Source organism: Phaethon lepturus, unplaced genomic scaffold (assembly GCF_000687285.1).
Source record: "Phaethon lepturus isolate BGI_N335 unplaced genomic scaffold, ASM68728v1 scaffold3089, whole genome shotgun sequence".
Taxonomy (NCBI): domain Eukaryota; kingdom Metazoa; phylum Chordata; class Aves; order Phaethontiformes; family Phaethontidae; genus Phaethon; species Phaethon lepturus.
The window spans coordinates 28,856-48,770 of record NW_010563998.1 but is presented as its reverse complement, the minus strand read 5'-3'; the positions used below and the strand labels follow the sequence as shown (position 1 = coordinate 48,770).

The 19,915-nt window shown below is 37.8% G+C and overlaps 1 protein-coding gene across 1 annotated transcript in view; it reads left to right on the top strand.

The window, feature by feature from the left end:
• Nucleotides 1-19,915, top strand: part of KIAA1109 (KIAA1109 ortholog) — a gene marked incomplete at its 3' end in the record, with an annotated part of 85,913 nt that overhangs the window by 38,021 nt on the left and 27,977 nt on the right. The window contains exons 21-36 of the mRNA XM_010294702.1: nt 1,555-1,731; nt 4,113-4,241; nt 5,146-5,265; nt 7,738-8,015; nt 8,785-9,035; nt 9,512-9,770; nt 10,190-11,033; nt 11,889-11,959; nt 12,450-12,623; nt 12,946-13,066; nt 13,944-14,090; nt 14,472-14,599; nt 15,115-15,317; nt 18,291-18,488; nt 19,161-19,372; nt 19,748-19,899. Of these exons, the coding sequence (XP_010293004.1) occupies nt 1,555-1,731; nt 4,113-4,241; nt 5,146-5,265; nt 7,738-8,015; nt 8,785-9,035; nt 9,512-9,770; nt 10,190-11,033; nt 11,889-11,959; nt 12,450-12,623; nt 12,946-13,066; nt 13,944-14,090; nt 14,472-14,599; nt 15,115-15,317; nt 18,291-18,488; nt 19,161-19,372; nt 19,748-19,899 (3,464 nt within the window). The remainder of the gene's footprint in view (nt 1-1,554; nt 1,732-4,112; nt 4,242-5,145; nt 5,266-7,737; nt 8,016-8,784; nt 9,036-9,511; nt 9,771-10,189; nt 11,034-11,888; nt 11,960-12,449; nt 12,624-12,945; nt 13,067-13,943; nt 14,091-14,471; nt 14,600-15,114; nt 15,318-18,290; nt 18,489-19,160; nt 19,373-19,747; nt 19,900-19,915) is intronic.

Genomic DNA, 19,915 nt, shown 5'->3' with positions numbered 1-19,915 from the left:
TTGTATTTATCCTATGAGGAATTCAAGCGTTTGAATAGCTGCTTATTTAAGAACACAGTCTATTTTGTGCACTGAATGAGACCCTTAAATGCTGTTCAAACCTGTAACTTGATTATTGTATTGCAATTCATATGTACAAGGAAGCAGAAATGAGCTTGCAGGCAAAACCTTAATATTTTTTTTTTTTTTACTTTGGGTTTTTTAATGATTTAATTTAACAGCCCTGGGACTTATTACATGACTCTTTTTCAGTATTTTTACTGTTTAAACTTAGTAATGCTGCGGTTACATATTTTGCTTTAGGTTTTACGTGTTCTTTTTGGTTCAGTGTATTTTAATTCAGAAACATTAGCTCAGACAAATAAGATTTCTGGGAATTGCTATTGATTGAAAGGATAAGCATGCAGGATGGAATGTTTTTTTTTTAAATATTGTGAAGAAAATTGTGATCAGTTATGCGTGTTTGACTTTTTATTAATTCTTGCCATTTAATGTTGGAAATACTGATATTTAGGATTTTTGTGTTTTTTTTATAAATTGACCCTTTATTCATATTACAGATCTCAAAAATGCTGTTTGATACTCCCCAATTCAACCTTAAAGTGAGAAGTTCATAGTACTAATGTATATAGAACAGGAATTGTCCCTTTGCCTAGCTGGGCAAGTATTGTTGCTATATGTTTCCCATTCATACTGTTTTGAAATGGCTTCTGAATTGAGACATTGGTTGACAGTGCTATCAAGAGTAGCGCATGTTTCTTCTGCATTAAGCGACTCCAAAAGGTTTGCAGAGAGTGAAAAACGAACCTGAGTTTGTTCACTAGATCACTAGTTGGGAAAATGGAATGAAAGGGAAGTCTTGCTGTGGATTTACTGGCTTTAATCCACATCTTACCTCCATCCAGTCGCAAGCTTCTGGTGTATGCCTGTGCTGTTTTTCTCTTTTCATTTTCTTCTCTGGTTGGTGGAGTGATACTCTTCTGAAAAATATTACATCTGAATTTTTCATGTCTGTAAACAAGTAGCTTTTGCTTTAGGTTGCCAAGAAATACTTTGGTGGAAGGTGCAATTTAGAGGACAGCCTCTGATGTCTGTTGTTAGGTTTTTTTAAACTTATTTTTATTTTTATTTATTAATGTGTCAGCTTTCTGATAGTAGCAAACCTTCATAAATCATGTTATTTAAGCTCTTGATCACTTCCATTGTTAAACATGCTCTTCTGTTCTTTGCTTGTATTTTATTGCAGTAATATTTAACAGATGGTGTCTAGATGTCACTGTGTGGAGTTCAGCAAGGGAAGGTTGTTGATGAGAGTTGCTAACAAGTAAAACAAACTTGGGTTAGATGAACTTCCCTCTCCCCTTGTAAGATTTGCATATATGTTGTTGCCTGGGTTGTGCTGAGAAGTGTCGGGACTGTCTAGCTGTGCAAAAGTCAACAGGATTTTAGAGGTGAAGATAAATGTGTATGAATTATCTCTGGCTATGTGGTTTTTGCACTTTCTGTTGGTGTATGCTTTGCAAATATTAGCTTTAACTTACTTGTCCTTAACAGCGACCTGCAGCGGATGAAGTTCTTCGAGAGGGTCACATCAGCCTGTCAGGTCTGCAGTTGCGTGCTCATGCGATGTTTTCAGCAGAAGGTCTGCCTCTTGGAAGTGATACTTTAGAATACGCATGGCTGATAGATGTACAGGCTGGAAGTCTTACAGCCAAAGTTACGGCACCCCAGGTACTGTCAAGAAACTATTCGCTTTGAAGTATTACATTTCTTCTTGTGAAACTGGCGTAGCACGGATTTTGGAAAGCACATGATCTCAGCTGAGTTGGGATGCATCTGTGCCTTAAGTAACCTTAATTTTATCGTTTGAAATTGTAACCATTTCTGTAAGTGGATAGGAGAAGCCAAACGAGCTAAATCTGATCTTCATCTTAAATGTAGTGTAACAGGGTGGCTAGTGTTATGTGAGCATTTGAAAGGATGATGGTAGCAGCATGAACAAATCAGTGGTGAAGGTTGTTGTCACTACATGTAAACACATGTATGTTGCTTCTATGTATGTTAATGTACTTCAATACTGATTAGAAAGGCAACCACAGTACCTATGTGCACTTTTAGTGGTTTAATTGCAGAGTAAATAATACTTCTCTGTACATAGAGCAGGTGTTCTGGGATGCCTTCAGACATACATTAGGTAACGTGATGAAGAGGAGAAAGGAAAATGTGTTCAAGAGGTTTGAATATGAGATGCGTTAGTTGTCCATGACTTCCTCTGAGGTTATGTTTATTTTTTTGGTGCTGACTTCTGGAGATGCAGGTTCGTTACCCCTGCTGGCTGACTCTTTGGGAAGGACAAATGAAGTACTCAATTGCGATTGCAGTGTGAATGGCCATTTGATAGCCCTCGGATGTAAGGTTCTTGGAGATATGTAGGCATTTGGACTGCTGGCATTAAGGATGTCAAGTTGAGGATCTGGCAAGAATTTAGCTTGCAGATAAAGTTCTGGCTTTCCATAGAAAGCTGTGGACAAAGCCACTTTTTAAAGGCTGGGATAAATTAGATAATTGGTGGCAGTGTAGTATGGGTAGGCCTCTGCAGGAGAGCACCTGGTAGCTCAGTCATGCTGCTCACTGCATAAATTCTGATGTTTGGTCCCACTGGAACATAGCTTTCACAGTGTTAGATTTTCTTAGGTCAGTCTTACCACCAACTCCTTTCAGTTCTGCCATTTATGTTACTTTTATTTTTGCAGATATAATAATGGCTCCAAGTGTACAATAGGCAGGTCACTTTGATTTATTTCTGGTGTGGGGAGCTAGTTCCTTAAAAAGGTTGCTTTGTCAGTGTATTCTGAGACATGAGAAAAGTAAATAAATTCTATTTAGTAGTTACTGTTTGGTTTGGTTTTTTAATTAATTTTTAAAAGCCACTTCTACATCCTCTTATTCCTCTAAAAATTGGCATTATTTTCTAGGATTTCAAGTATTTCATTAGGAGACATCTGCAGCAAATAAAATTGAAATAAGGCATACAAGCAATTTCAGTAAATCTAAAGAATAGACTCCAGATACATTTTAATGCTACATATACAGAGTTTGGGGGCGGTATTTGCCAAAATGCTACCATTGATTTAGATAAGCTGTAGTATTTACTCCACTGCTGTATGCCTCAAAATTAAACATAGTTGATTCAAAAGAATCTAAGGTTAGAGAACATTTCTAAATGCTTGATGCAATTTAAGGATTTTCTTCCCCTACGAAGGTATTCACAATTGTGTGCTTCATAGAGGATTTTTATTTTATTTTTTGTTGTCAGCACTGCTATGGAGCAGAACTCTAATTTGCTGTTTCAGGGTCGCTGGCTTTTTTTCCTCCTATAGTGTGATGGGTTGCAAGGATTTGTGAACAGACAACACTAACGTGAGGAGGAGAGATTTAGGAGGACAGTCATAGCTATGTTAAATTCCATTTAAATTACTGCTGATTTTAAGTGCCCTTTCCTTTGGTTAGCCAAAGAAAATCCATTTCCCTCTCATAACAGAGACAGTCATGAATAATTTCCTTTATGAATGAGCTAACTATATAAAAAACTTAAATCAACAATAGGCTAATTACTAGGTCTAGCAAGATTCAGCAGTGTTCTGTTTAGCCAGTTTCCTCCTATGCTTTCTAAATGTAACTTTGTTATTTATATGCAAGGAAGCCTGACATTTAAGTTATGAATGGTAATAGAGTATTTCGAGGTATTTTTTAGAGGGAGAATGAGGAGAGCTCTGTCTTTACAATGAAGTTCTCGGCTGATTGCAATAGCAAAAGCTGTTTCCTTATATTAAGAAATTATTTGGGAAATTGTTTAATGTCACAGTGTTTTCCATTTAAAAACTACAGAGACTTGCATGTTGTGGTGCACTCAAAATAAAAACTAATCTTGACTAACAGGAGATAGACTATGGGTAAGCAAGGTAATGCAGCCAGAATGTTATGGTGGGGTCTTTTATTTTTACTCCTGCTCACCTCCCAGTCTTTGGTGATGTTCTTTCAGTACTCTGTGGAATACCAAAACTTCATTTTGCGTGCTTACTATTAGCCAACATGTTGTTACTTGCTTACAGCTTGCGTGTCTTCTGGAATGGGGGCAGACCTTTGTATTTCATGTGGTGTGCCGGGAGTTTGAACTGGAAAGGCCAAAATCTGTAGTAATATGTCAGCATGGAATTGACCGTCGGTTCTGTGACTCTAAGGTAACTTTTCATCCGTCTTAATTGCTCGCTATATTTGCACAGGTTCTTTGGAACAGTTTAGAAATCCGGCCTTAAAGTTATCGAGACACATGGGGTATGTAGTCAGATTGGATGCTCCCTTTCATAAATTATAGCTAATTACGCTTTAGAAAGAAAAGCCATTCTCTCTGGATTTTCCTGTGGATAGGCACAATGTTTTGTGCTCTATGAATTATTTTGAGAAACAATATCCACAGAAGTCATGCCTAGTTTCTTATCTTTACTGTGACAGTGAAGAGCCAAAGGGCAAACTCCAGTGTTCCTTAAGAGACAAAGGCCCTACTTACTTCCCCCCATGCTCCTGGCACGTTTCCATGGTACTTTTTCATCCCGTGTCCTCTCATGAAACGGGGCTTTGGTGGGAGACTTAAGCTGACAGTTTATAGCTTCCATTAACTTTTTTCTTTTTTTAAACATGGGACTCTTACTTAACTATCATGTCATTGTGGATTTTGCTTTTGGTGCTTGTCATGTGCACAGTCACTTGAAACCTGAAGGAGGCTTGCCATATATTAAGTATGATTTTTGGATTTAATCTCTCGACATCTTCCTTTTTTGGTCCAGTTTTTGTGATGTTGTCTATTAGCAGACTTGATTTGCCTTTTGCTGGTGGAAGCCAGGAGAGCTAGCTAGGTTCCCTGATCTTGCTGGACAGAAGAATTAAACATGCACTGGTGAAAATGAACCTCAGGGCAGAAGCAGCCCATCTCGTACTCGTGTTGATAGTGTAGAATAAGTAACTTGTTATTGCTCTAGTTTTAGGCTTCTGTTAAACGAACAGAAATAAAAAGATAAGCACAAATTAAATTAAAACTCCTTATGTACATTTAAATCTTTATTTCTTCTTTCCCTCCCCTTCCTTCAGATGAACTGTGTTCCTGGGCCATGCCCAACATCTGATGACTTGAAGTACACTATGACACGCTTAGCCATGGATGGAGCAGATCTGTATGTGGTAGAGCATGGCTGTGCCACCAATATAAAGGTAAAAGTATTTATCTTAACAGCAATTAAAATACTTCTTTGTCAATAGAGTTCTTCTGTATTTTTTGATAGAATAGCTACCTGCAATGGACTAAGCAGAATTTCTGAAACTTTAAGTGATAAAAGGCTGGCTTAGACTGGGCCAGGAGTAGGTCAATTTGGCTTCTCCTTAGTAATTCCATTAGTGATCTTGGAAAATAGTAAGAAGTAGTGGATTTCTGCCAAAATAAGAGTGGAAGCTGCAGGAATAGTATAAAAAATTTGGCAATATAAATCATAGAATCATTAAGGTTGGAAAAGACCTCTAGTCACCAAGTTCAATTGTCAACCCAACACCACCATGTCCACTAAGCCATGTCCCAAAGTGCCACATTGACACGTTTTTTGAACACCTCCAGTGATGGTGACTCCACCACTTCTCTGGGCAGCCTGTTCCAATGCTTGACCACTCTTTCAGTAAAGAAATTTTTCCTAATCCTAATTTCCTAATATCCAGTCTAAACCTCCCCTGGCACAACTTGAGGCCATTTCCTCTCGTCCTATCACTTCTTACTTGGGAGAAGAGACTAACAACCACCTCACTACAATCTCCTTTCAGGTAGCTGTAGGTAAGGTCTCCCCTGAGCCTCCTCTTCTCCAGACTAAAAAATCCCAGTTCCCTCAGCTGGTTCTCTTAAGTGTCTCTACCTGAGCACTAATAAGAACTTGTAACACAAGTTCTTAACTCAGCAACTGGAAATGATTGATATGGATTGTGTACAAGTCAATGCTTGATAACTCATGATTGTCTTACGGTGTACAGCTGTTAGAATTAAGATTTGTCTTTTGGTAGAGATGAGAAAAGTGTTAGTGCCATTACCTGACTGAATCTAGAATACTGCATGGTGTATCCTCTGTTCAAAAAAGGATGTGCAGAGAAGAGCTGATATTCTTTCCATTATCTTAGAATACAAGAGAAAACCAGAGAAATTTATTCAATATAGCAAAATGTAAGTTAAGAGACAACTGAGTTACGGTAACAACAGAAAAGGAGAAAAGTGGTATGTGGGTATCGGTGACTAGTAGTTGTGTTGTCCATTAATAAACACAGTTTTAAAAGGTAGACTTGACATGTAAGGTTTTGGGAATACATCACATTATGAGCCAAAATCAAACTAAAGGAAAGCGGTAATTATTTTGGACATTTTTTTAATGACATGGTATCTCTTCATCTGAATGGCTCGCTACCTTGTGGCAGTAAAAAATGCATTTGAGTGTCCAAATTCTTTGAAGTCCAATAGTGCAAAGCACTGTGGCAAATATTAGCTGTGTTTGCAGGCATAATTATGAATGGCAGTATTTTGAAAGGCAGCTTAATAACCTGAACCACTCTAGAAAATTATATTCTGAATGTGTTTCACTGAAATTTAAAAAAAAAAAGAAGTTTCCAGTGTTCCTTTGTAGTCTGTGACAGAGATGAGAAATAATAATTTAATATTAATCCTGTGGGTAGCTCTTCCATGGTCAGGCTCTTTTTCAGCTTTCCTTCCTTTCCCTGTGAAAGTACTTCAGGTACTTCACGGTGACTTTTTGGAGAGGACTCAAGCTGTGCAGGAAACCTGGTCCAAAGCCTTCAGGTGGTTAGAAGGTTGAAGACTAAGCATGTGTGGCGGGGCTATGTCATCTTTTATTGGTGTACATCAGTGTTGGGGAGGTTCGATACTGTGTGGGCACGTGGGTTAGTTGTACAGTGACCAGTTTCCACGCTAAGTTTGGGGGTAAAGCAAGAACTTCTGGTTCCTTTCTGGAGAAGGTTAGCTCCTGCCTGTACTGTGGTTTTCGTAGGAGAGGGGCAACCTCCTGTTTGGTTCAGCAAAATTACTGGAGTTAGGCCAATACAAGAAATAGAGTGTGATCATATAAGGGCTACTATAACACAATTAATATGGATCTCAGTTAAGGTTTAGGGTTTGGAATTTCTTGAGTTTTGCAGTGTTTTAACATGGTTGTATCACTGTGAGGTATTTATTAACTATGGAGTTAATACAGCTTTGTATTCAAAGTATATAATAGATGTTTTAGTGTAAGGACACAGAATTATATATATAATGTAAAATCATATATCTGATTTTAAAAGTTTTAGATTTCTTGGCTTTTAGATGACACTGAAGAATTTAATAATTTAATTTTTTAAAGGTTCATTACAATGCCCGTCCAAAGTTGAGCTTTCTTTTTTGATCCCCTTACAAAAGGAGACACCTAAATATTTATTTTTGTTATTTAAAAACTGGCTGAAACTAATTTCTAAGCTTGCATTCTTTCATGTGTGTGCACATGTTTGCATATAAAACTGGTTCTCTGTCTTTTTTGGGAGAGCATAGTTTACTGAGACCTTTCTGGAATGCGGTAGGTGGTGGGTTAACAAATTTAAGGCTACCCTTTCTTTATTTCACTCATGACTAATCAGAGTTCATTTTTTAAATCACATTTTCAGATGGGTGCTATACGTATTGCAAACTGCAACCTCCACAACCAGTCTGTTGGAGAAGGTGTAAGTGCTGCTATTCAAGACTTTCAACTGAGACAATATGTTGAGCAGGTGAACAACTGCAGAACTGGTCTTCAGCCAATATTAAGGAGGGCATATTGGCTGGAAGCTGGCTCTGTCAACTTGGGGCTCATCACTGCTGACATTGCTTTAGCTGCAGATCATCCTTCTAAACATGAAGTGCAGAGACATTTCTTAGAAACGCATGATAACCGAACTAAGAGGTAAGAGATGTGATTGAAGGAGATGCGTTTGAACTGGTGGGGGGTGGTGTGTAAGTTAATACATTAATCTAAAGATGGAACCTTGTTTTTTGCTTTTGTGGTTTCGTGGTTTTTTTTGCTTATGTAAATTACAATCTCTTGTAATTTTTTTAAAGTATGTCGAATGCTTCGCTATGGGGTTGGTGGATTGAATGTGCTTGGACTGTGCAAAATTGTATGATTTTTGGTAAAACTTACTTTTGCTTCTGCCTTCCCTTATCCCCCCAAAATGAAGATCAGGGAGAGGAGGGAATCAAATTTGTCCTTTGTTCTCGGGCTGAACTGAAAACAGGCCTTAAAGAGTCCTGAGCAAGCTGATGAGCAGTTGTGAACAAGATGCCTGGTGTAACTGTGACTTGTGTGTCTCTCCAAAGAGCAATTGTCTCTGGCATAAGCAGCATACACCAGTGTGGAGCGTGTTTGCAGTGCTTGTGTCCATGCTGGGAGACAAGGTGGTTACTATTAGTGTCTATTGTGGCAGGTGGACATAATCTGCCTGAGCACGGCATATACATTTGTGATTTGTTCCTTTCTGGAGCTAATCCTTCATTCTATGTCTGACATCTGTGTTTCAGATACAAATCTTATTTACTCATTTCATGCCGGGTGAAATACGAGGTCACCTGTAAGAGAGGGATATCTTTTAATCTTGTTTTCACTAAATTTAAATGTACTAGGGCTGATATGGTCACGTTTTTGTTTTGTTTTCTGTTTTTCTGCCTTTGTATAGATTGTGGTTTTTGTGGCCTGATGATAATTTGAGGAACAAGAGAAGCAGGAACAAATGTGGCTGTCTTGGTGGCTGTCGATTCTTCGGTGGCACATTAACAGGACTAGATTTTTTCAAACTTGAGGAACTGACACCTTCAAGCAGCTCTGCTTTCTCAAGTACAAGTGCAGAATCTGATATGTTTTATGGGCAATCTTTACTGCAGCCAGGAGAATGGATAATTACTAAGGAGATTCCTAAAATTTTAGATGGTGAGAATGCATTGTACAGCGATTTTACTCTTATTTTGCCCCAAAATATGATTTCTTAACTCCACATTAATATTTATGGTCTTTCCGACTCTGGTTAATGGGTAGTACTCGTCGCGATCTTGTGCAAGATGTCTTGTAGTGGCATGGGCCCTTCTGAGAGCAGACAGTAGCTTGACAGTAGTGAGCAAGCTTTCATATGCTGAATTTTTATATTAACATGCAACTCTTTTCTGAGTAAGAAGTAGTTTTTTGACTTCCATCTGTTCTACTTGTATAGAAAGCAGTCTACGAAGACAATTTGATGTTTTGCTGCTATGACTTTATTCGTTTTTGTTAGTACAGCATGCTAGTATGTGTATGCATTTCAAAACAAAGGCTTTTATTTTATAAAGGATTTTTATTTCAGTGGGCAGGAAAGAGACCATTGCAGTAGTTTTACCAGATGTTCAATTTTTCTTTTCTGTTTCTGATCCTAGGTAAAGCAAATGGCGTAAAACGAAAAGATTGGGATTGCAGATCTATGGGTATAGAAATAGAAAGAAAAGCACAACATCTAAGCCTACAAGTGCCATTGCGCTCCCATAGCTCCTCCTCATCTTCGGAGGAAACGAGCAGTTCTAGTGCTGCACTCCCCTTGCTTGCAGGTGAGAAGGACAGCCCATTGTCAACTACGGAGGATCACTTGGGACAGAAAGAGTTCTTGTCTGCTGCAAAAAGGGAAGATGGTCATGGAAGGTTAGTATTCTCTGTGCAGGTAGAAGTATAATTTAACTCTTGAACACGTCATGACAGAAAAAAACCCTGAGATTTAGCAATTTTTAAAGTGTTGGTTATTTTCTAATGGTAACTGTTCAAATGCATTTCCTAGTGTGAATGCAAATTTGGATCCTTAATAGGGAATGATTACCTGATCTGGCTAGAAAATCCAACATGTAAGCAACAGCACTTGCCATTAATATTCATTTTTACATCCTCTATAAGTAGGCAAGTGGACTAACAAGTGGCCGAATTTAGTATGCAATCAGCGTTATGAAAGTAATTGCTATGCTAATAGAAAGTCGTAGAATCACTGAAGCCTTTTACAGCTCCTATAATGTAAAAAGAGAAGGATTAATAATAAAATAAGCAAACGAACCTTTAATTTTTATTTCCAGCGTTGCAGCTGAGGGTGCAGAGGGCAGTCCTGCATCCCCTGGCAACCAGGAAAGGCCTGTTGGTCAGTCTCCCCTGAGGTCTCCACTAAAACGGCAAGCGTCTGTGTGCTCCACCCGGCTTGGGAGTACCAAGAGCCTCACAGCAGCCTTCTATGGAGACAAGCAGCCTGTTCCAGTTGGTGTGCAGTTCAGCAGCGATGTGTCTCGCAGTGATGAGAATGTCTTGGACTCCCCAAAGCAGAGGAGGAGCTTTGGTTCTTTTCCATATACTCCATCTGCAGATTCAAACTCATTTCACCAGTATCGCTCAATGGATTCCAGTATGTCAATGGCTGATAGCGAAGCTTATTTTTCTGCAGCAGAAGAGTTTGAGCCAATAAGTAGTGATGAAGGTCCAGGAACCTATCCAGGGAGGAAAAAGAGAAAAAAGCAAGCTCAGAAAATTGAATATAGTAGAGGGTCTATTTATCACAGTGTGGAAGGGCCCTTAACAAGCACAATCCATGGAGAAACTAGTCAAGATATTAAAATGTTGCCAATTAAGACTCATCCTTCACAGGCTTCATTTGTTTCGGCTCTGGGAGGAGAAGATGAGCATGTTGAGAACATATATGTCATGGATTCTGAAAAGACTGTGGAAAGTGAGCAAATAACTTCCCAGCAGCCTGTAATGGCATGTTACCAAAATTATCTTACACAGTTCCAGGTGATCAACTGGTCAGTAAAGCATCCAACTAACAAAAGAACTTCAAAATCCTCATTACATCGCCCTTTAGATCTTGACACGCCAACAAGTGAAGAAAGTTCGTCATCTTTTGAGCAGCTTTCTGTCCCAACGTTTAAGGTATGGAGGAAGGAGGAGTAAGTAGAGAAAGGAACAAGAATTCAAAACAAGTTAAAATTGCTTAGTATACCTGTTGTGTAAACAAAGCTATGAGAAAATTGGAACTCCTTTGCTTTTGTTGAGGAATACCTTGGATTTCTAACTTCAGATCATGGGCTGTGTGGCTGGGGGGTTGTGGAAAAGAAAAGATGGAGTTAGAACTCTGTGGATAAGATCTATGTTCTGAATTGTCATTATTGTACTTAAAAATGCTGCCTGTTGAATGATATGCAGCTGAAAGATATTTATGTGACTTTTGTTTAAAATACATGTTTCACAGAACTTCAGTAGCAGTACATCTAATACTGATCCAACCTGTAAATGCTTTAGTTCTATGAGTTTCAACTTTGATTTAGCAAATGATTTTGTAAATGTTTGGGCTTGCTTTCTTTTTTCCTTGTGATGTATGTGGTATGAGCATACATGCTTGAGGAAAGAGCTGAAATGAAATATATGAAAAATAATGGAACTTGCTTGGTAGAAAATAGGTGTCTAAGCTCTGGAATTTAATTTCTTATCACTTTGCAGCAAAAGCTTTGTGTTCATGCAAGCCTTCCTTGGATTAGCATTTGGAGTCTTGTCTTGTCTTTAAAGCAATTAGTCCGTATTTATCTAGCTGAAAACTTCGTGATCTCATCTCTCAAGTAATTTAGAAAGAAAAGTGTAGGAGTTTCTGTATACTGTGTTGGAGAATCTGCATATGAGGGAGTCTTTTAAGAAAAAAACTGCAAAGGAGAATCATTATTTGAAGATTCCTTGAGTATTTTTTTCATATATAGAAGGAACGTAATAAATTTATTTGCACTTTTGTCTTAGATTGTTAAACAAGGTCTCACCGCTAATTCATTACTGGACAGAGGCATGCAGCTTACAGGATCAACATCTAAGTAAGTTGAATACTGTGTAACATTATTAGCATATTTTTTAAGAGTAGTATCTTCCTGATGCTCTTGTTTAACACAAGTTTAACAAGAGTTAACAATTTTGGCTCTTGCTAGCCCTTCCAAAATTTGCCTCGTAGCAGTAGTTTTCAGTACAAATCTATTTTAGAACAGAGTATGCGATTATAAAATGTTTGCTTTTGGTCAAAAAGAAAGTACACCATGAAAGCATTACATTATTTAACTTACACAGATTATGAATTGCTACTGAATTTATATTAATTTGGGAGCTGCTTATGGCAAGTGTCCATTGCATTGCCGAAAGCTGAACTTGAATCTACAGAAGGTCCTTGCACTGGCATTGTATTTGTGTGCTTTCTAAGCTATGCAGTAGAAGAAACCTGCTATTCATTTTATGAAGAATTAAAATGATACCAGGATGCTTTTGTATTTCTTTTACAAACCTAGATTATTAATATGTCTTTGACTTGTTCAGTACACCTTATACTCCTTTGGAAAAAAAGTCTGCAGAAAATACAGATGATGAAACAATAACGGAAGAATGGACATTGGATCATCCTGTCTTCCAGACACGGACAACGGCAATAGTAGAAGTAAAAGGAACTGTAGATGTAGTTCTGACTCCTCTTGTAGCAGAGGCACTGGATAGGTAATTAATTTCACTTTTATTACTGAAATGTTCATTGATTACGCTAAAAATTGTATAAGATCAAAGCTATTTTGTTTAGCAGAGGTTTAGGTAAAAGGATTGAGTTACGTGACTGATGGAACAGTAGGGCCTTGTACCCAGTGAATGTAACCTGCATTTTCCATGAAAAAGCTAGAAGAGTGTTATGCTGATCTGGGGAGTGCCATTTTATGTCTGTCAGTGCTTAATATCTCTCTCTGTAGTGTTAATTAAACGTTACTGATGGTGTGTCATGTGAAACTGAAGTTTAAATGGTCTGTTGTGGGCTTGTTTACTCTCGCAGGTACATAGAAGCAATGGTGCATTGTGCTAGCTCTCGACACCCAGCAGCAATCGTTGATGATCTGCACTGCAAAGTTCTTCGAGATGCTGTACAGAACAGCAAAACAAGCTTCTCGGAAAATGTAAGAAAGGGAACGAGAAAATGCACAGAGATTTGAAAGAATATTGTTTTCTGTATTTCACATAGAAAAAGTTTTAACTGAGCTCAGTGTTTTGAGATACAGTAGCTAAATGCTATATTAATTTGGAAAACATTTATTTTTATCTTGTGCTTAATGTATGAGCATTTTTAAAATCAACTGTTATATACTGTCTTTCAGTGACCAGAAATCTCTTTTACAGGATAGAAGTGAAGTTTTTCTAATTTGGACGGTCTAGTCAATAGCTACAGTAATTTGCATGAGGTCATACATTCTGTTCTTAGAAATTACAGTAACTGATATTCTTATGTATTGTATTCATATCAGCAATACATCATTTATTATTTTTACAGTAGTTAGGGAGATAGTGTCTGTGAGGTAGAATAAAGTTCAAATTAAGCTGTGAAAGTGCATGTGGTTTTATTGCAGTTCATCTGATACCTTAAAAATTTAATTTAGCTTGAAAAGAATTGTATGGTAGTTCTACGAAATTAGGACTTCTTTCTCTCCAAGTTAATGACCGTATCTATATTTTATGATTTCTTAGACTTCACAGTGTAACAGATGCTAATTACTTGCTTCACAATAAGTTGTTCTAAATAACTTACATATGTAGAACTCAAACTTTCAGCTGAAACCTGGTCTTTAGAAAGTTTATTGCAGAATGGCATTGCTACTCTTAGGGATCTGGACCTACTGTATTTATAAGTGCTATGGTCCTTGTTCTAGAAATTAGGGTGTTGTGCTTTAAATGAAGTCAGAATCTCTTGCTGCTTCAGTGCTAATAAACTATCCTGTTACTCGTTAGCTCAGCAGCTCTGAGTTTCAATGAGAATAAATTATTTTTCCCCCCTCCAAGTTATCTTCGAAGCAGGATATTAGAGGAACAAAAATAGACACTACCACTACAGGAACAACAAACCAGGGACCAGGGCAGACCAATCTCTCACTTAAGCAAGATAATGTGAAAATTAAAGGTCTTCAGGCCAACGTTACTGTACCAAAGGTAAGAACTTTTTGTTTAGCTTATTAGTAGACGTCTACCTCACAACTTAAGCTTTTGGGGAACCAACAGGGATGCAAAATAATGTTAAGTGAAGCTGTGTATTTGTGCTAGATAACTAAGATTTTGAACAGGATAGTCTGTTTTGGAGCTGCTCAATTTTATTGTGGTATGTGTGTAAGTTAAATAACAACTGTTGTAGGGGTAGCTGACTACCATGTCTTTTAAATTATGTTTTTACATCTTTGGGTGTGACCTTTTTGCTTTTATTTTTTCATTTTACTGGTAAGAGTAAGACAAGATTGTATTAGAAACTAGTGATGTATACATAACGTAACATGTTTTCCTAAATTTCTTTACTCTTTGGGGGAATTTTACATGTAGGTGAACCTGTGTTTACTACAAGCATCTGTTGATGAATCCCCAGGGGTTTCTTCTGGCAAAACCGTGACTCATGTTTCATTAGTAGCTTTGTGTTTTGATAGAATTGCTACACAAGTTCGTATGAATAGGTAAGAATAATACATATCACTATTTGTGGCTCTTGTTAAGTTAGTCAAAAGACTTAGTAATGCCAATTTTTTTGCAATTCTGAAGAATTATTTGAAAAAGTTGTCATGACTGACTTAAGCAATAAAATGTGTCTGTGTTTGATAAATTAACATCTAATCATAGAATTGTTTAGGTTGGAAAAGACCCTTAAGGTCATCAAGTCCAACCATTAACCTAGCACTGCCTGGTCCACCCTAAACCGTGTCCCTAAGTGCCATGTCTACAAGTCTTTTAAATACCTCCAGGGATGGTGACTCAACCACTTCCTTGGGCAGCCTCTTCCAATGCTTGACAAGCCTTTATATGTCATGGGGGATGAAATTAAATTTTTTAGAGATTTTCTATCACAGTGTATGTATCTTCTACCTTACAAAGAATTCTGCTGTGCCAATTTCACTTAAAATTTTAAACAGAAATAAGAAAATGAAAAATGTCTGAGGCTTGCTTAATGTTTTTTTCTCCCATATATTCGAAGGGGTATAGTTGAGGAGACTTCCAACAACGCAGAAACTAGGAGGAGTTCTGTCACATTTGATCGTTACATCCAAACCAGTAAAATGCAGCCCCAGTCTTCTGGCTCGCTGAGATCCAATGCTGGAGCAGAAAAAGGAAAAGAAATTGCTGCGAAATTAAACATCCATCGCGTTCATGGACAACTTAGAGGCCTTGATACGACAGGTAAGCCTTTTTTTAAATTGTGGAAATGTCAACTTTCTTAGAAGCAAGTGGTTATAGTTGGCCTTGATCTTGTAGTTTGGTTGTGGCTTTTTTTATCAACACAGATAAAAAGACACTTGAGCCTGCAGATTTGACAGATACTCTAAAAAGTTTAGGATAGATACTCTGAATTATTTTCCATTATTCATTCTACTAAAGTGCTATATTTAAATGTAGGCAGGGTGAAAACTATCAAGACAAACTTCCAAGCAGCTTGTGTGGCAGATGGGTTGCATTGTAAATATTGACATGCACTGGTAAAATTTCAGGCCTGGGCTCCCTCCCTCCCAGTTGACCTCTTTTCAGCTACCATTTTTTGTGACCTGATGCAGGGAATGAATTACTCTTACTTGCTTTCTTGCTATTTTCTAACAATTTCAAGATAGGTATAATGTGCCTGCTGTACTGCCAATTTCAGCATGACAAGCTGTAGGTTTTTAACTATAGCGACTATAAAACTGAAAATGAGATCTACCCAATTGTCTTCCTTCTTGCTTATCATACAATCTTTGGGTTGGAAGGGACCTTTACAGGCCATCTAGTCCAGCTCCCCTGCAGTGAGCAGGGACATCTTCAACTAGATCAGGTCGCTCAGAGCCCCGTCCAACCTGACCTGGAAGGTTTCCAGGGATGGGGCATTTACCACCTCTCCGAGCAACCTGTGCCAGGGTTTCACCACCCTCATGGTAAAGAAATTTCTTCCTTCTATCGAGTCAAAATCTGCCCTCTTTTACTTTAAAACTATTACCCCTTGTCCTATCACAACAGGCCCTGCTAAAAAGTTTGTCACCAAGAGACAGACTTTCTCTAGAGTTACTGAAGAGTCCGCTAATCATGCTCACAATGCTGTGACCAAGAAGGGAAGGTGAACAGTCACACCCAGAATGAGGAAGACATGGGCGAAGAAAAAGAAGTTCATAGAATCATGGAATGGTTTGGGTTGGAAGGGACCTTTAAGGATCAGCTAGTTCAACTCCCTTTTTAAAAGCATTTTAAGGCTAGTTCCGTTTCTCATGAAAGCAGAAATAATTGATACTTGAACTCTCAAGTCTTACTCACACAGAATCATAGAATAGTTTGGATTCGAAGGGACCTTTAAAGGTCATCTCGTCCAGCCCCCCTACCATTAGCAGGGACATCTTCACCTAGATCAGGTTGCTCAGAGCCCCGTCCAACCTGACCTGGAATGTTTCCAGGGATGGGGCATCTACCACCTCTCTGGGCAAACTGTGCCAGTGCTTCAACACACTCATTGTTAAAAATGTCTTCCTTCTATTTAGTCAAAATCTGCCCTCTTCTAGTTTAAAATCATTACCCCTTGTCCTGTTGCAACAGGCCCTGCTAAAGAGTTTGTCCCCATCGTTCTTCTAAGCTCCCTTTAAAGACTGAAAGGCTGCAATAAGGTCTCCCCGGAGCCTTCTCTTCTCCGGGCTGAACAACCCCAACTCTCTCAGCCTGTCCTCATAGGAGAGGGGCTCCATCCCTCTGATCATTTTTGTGGCCCTCCCTTCAAGAAGCTAGGAATTAAATTCAGCTGCTACAACTCCTGATCCTGGAAAAGATGACCAAAAGTAGAGGCAGTTTTTGTTAAAACTGTTTCAATTTTGATGGAATCTGTACCAGTTAGTGCTGTTTTACTCTGTCCCATAAAGAACAGGAATATTCAGGACACGAGGAAGGGCTCTGTGAAACAGGTATGATTAAAGACCATACAATAAACAAAACCAAAAACAAACACAAACGCTGCTGTGCAAAGATGAGTGAGCAAATAAAGTTGGAGGACAAAAAAAGCAATAAGAGAATATTAAAACGGTTAACTCCATTTTTAATTAGTTATGGGTAGAATCTTAGCAGTAGTGTCTGGTGTTAGGTATGCTACAGACATTCAAGAAGGCCAAGTAATTTTTGAATTCTAACCAATAAAACTCATTATCTTCTATTTAAAAGGTTTGAGAAATGTCTTTCTAGGGAACTTAGCATTTCATGTATACTTCAAAAGTGATTGTAGTTATAAGTTGGGGCAGAGAGAGGATTGGAAGAGACATAAATTGACTCTGTGTAGTTCTTTCTGAGTTAATAGACCATAGGTATAAAATTACTTAAAATGTTCCTTCAGAAATGTCACTAGAAAAAGAGATTTATATTTAAACTACATCCTAACCTCAAAGAAATCGAGGTGGCATACTCCACTCCTGGATCTTAGACAGCAAAGATCATAATGAATTAAAAACTGTGCTTAAGCCTGTATTTCCTTAGGAATCAGTGAGACTTAGTGCTTTATATCCTCCTAACACAGACATGCTTCAAACCAAGAAGCAGTCTTAGAAATAAAGTTCTAATTTTAATTCAAAATACCCTTCAGGTGTGCTATAGTTAATGCATTTGTATTATCCAGGAACACTACCAGTATCACTGTCAGTTGTTGCTGTTAAACTTGAGGTGTTTATTAGGAATGTTTTTTTTGGTACAGTAATTTCAGGCCAATTGCCAGTTTCAGATAAAAGTCTGAAGAGATTGTTTGTACACGTGCCTTTTTTTAAGAGTCATGGTTTTAAAGACAAAGGCAGCAGATGTTTAAAGGTCCCTTCCAACCCAAACTATTCTATGATTCTGTCTGTTAGGATTGGGAATGCCTCGAAGCTTTAACTTGGTGTTGCTCGCTCCTTGTTTTTCCAAATCTAAAAATTATCCTGCCCACATTAATATACCAGGAGAATTTAGAAAAATTTAGATTTTTTTCTAAACTATGCTGCTTTTTTTTCTTGTTTGCACTTCGATATGATTTTTTTCTTTTTTTCTTCCCTCCGCTCCCTGTTTGAGGAATGCTGAAGGGGCAACACTCCCAAAACACTGTAATCTTCAGAGGGCTATTTGGAGATGTAAAGGGTTTTTTTTCATTTTGTAAAAAAGTGGTAAATATGTTTCTTTTCACAGATATTGGAACTTGTGCAATAACAGCTATTCCTTTTGGGAAATCAAAAGTTCTTTTTACTTTGGAAGAGTTGGATGAGTTTGCTTTTGTGGATGAAACAGATCAACAACCTGTTCCAGACATAACTCGAATTGGTCCTAGTCAAGAGAAGTGGGGTTGGATAATGTTCGAGTGTGGAATTGAAAATTTAACTATAAAAGGTAAAGCTTACATAGGCTTTATGCTGTTTTGTTTTGTGAAACTGCTAACAATTCTATTGTTAGGTCTTCTAGCTTAGCAATTACATGATTAGAAATTGCTGAATATAAGTGATACTAAAGAGTGCACATCTGTTGTAAATAAATTATATCACGTAGTAGATGATACAATAAAGGAACCTTTAGTAATCAATACCACTTAAAACAGCGTGTGAAATAATTCTATATAAACCAGTTACAGCAGTTTCTGAACTTAAAATGAAGATAGAAATTGATGCTTTCACTGATCACTTAAATCCTGATCTTGCAATCATACCCACAGTAAGTGTCTGAATATAGAGCCAGAGTTTTGCTTTTGGTGGGGGAAAGCTTCAAAAAGAAAAAACCCAGTATATATGTATTTTGCATCATCCCAGTTACTGTTTTCAGCGAATAATGTTTAAAACCAGTCTTCCTTGTCTACTTGGAACAAACTAACAGAAGCTCTACAACTAGGGGTTAAACTGTGTATAAAAATTGTAGTGATAAGTTGTTGTGTAAAATGGTAATGCACCTTGTTTAACCAAAAATCATATATATTTCTCCTCATAAGTGCAGATCTTTTCAGTGGGACATAACTTACAGAGGTTTATGCATGGCAAACATTTACAGTCTTGGTATGTGTTCCTTTCATAGGAGGAAGACAATCTGGAGCAGTACTGTATAATACATTTGGAGTCATGGGTAAATCACGAGATACAGAGAGAGGTGGATTGCTTGCATCAAATAATTCTTCTGATTCTCCAACTGGTAGTGGTTATAATACTGATGTGTCTGACGATAACCTTCCTTGTGATAGAATAAGTCCCTCTTCAGATATTAATGGAAATTCAGTTTCAGATGAGCAGGTATGTACATTACATACTATGTAGAAATGATTGGTCTTGAGTCCCCAATCACTTAAAAAAAACAAAACAAAAAAAAAACCAAAACCAAACAAACAAAAAAAACCCAAACCAAAAAAATCCCAAAATAATTTTGACAGATGTCGTCTTGTCCCAACTGAATTCATACTGTCTACTTATACACTAAACTTCCAGCTTTCTGCAAGATCTCTTGGTATTGTCTTGGGAGAGTTAGCGGACAGCATTTGTTTATTTTCCTTTGCCTAAGCGCATATGAAACTGTTTCTTATGAGCAGTACATAGTATGGTATGTTAGTGCTTTTCAGTGTAATCACTTTGGAAAACAGTTTCACTTTTGACTTTGTTTCCTTTTTTAAGGATGAAGGGGTTGAATCTGATGATCTAAAAAAAGATATACCATTGATGCCTCCTCCCCCTGACTCGTGCAGCATGAAGTTAACAATCAAAGAAATTTGGTTTAGTTTTGCAGCCCCGACCAATGTGCGCTCTCCAGCCCATATATTTTCAAGGTATAATTTTACCTGA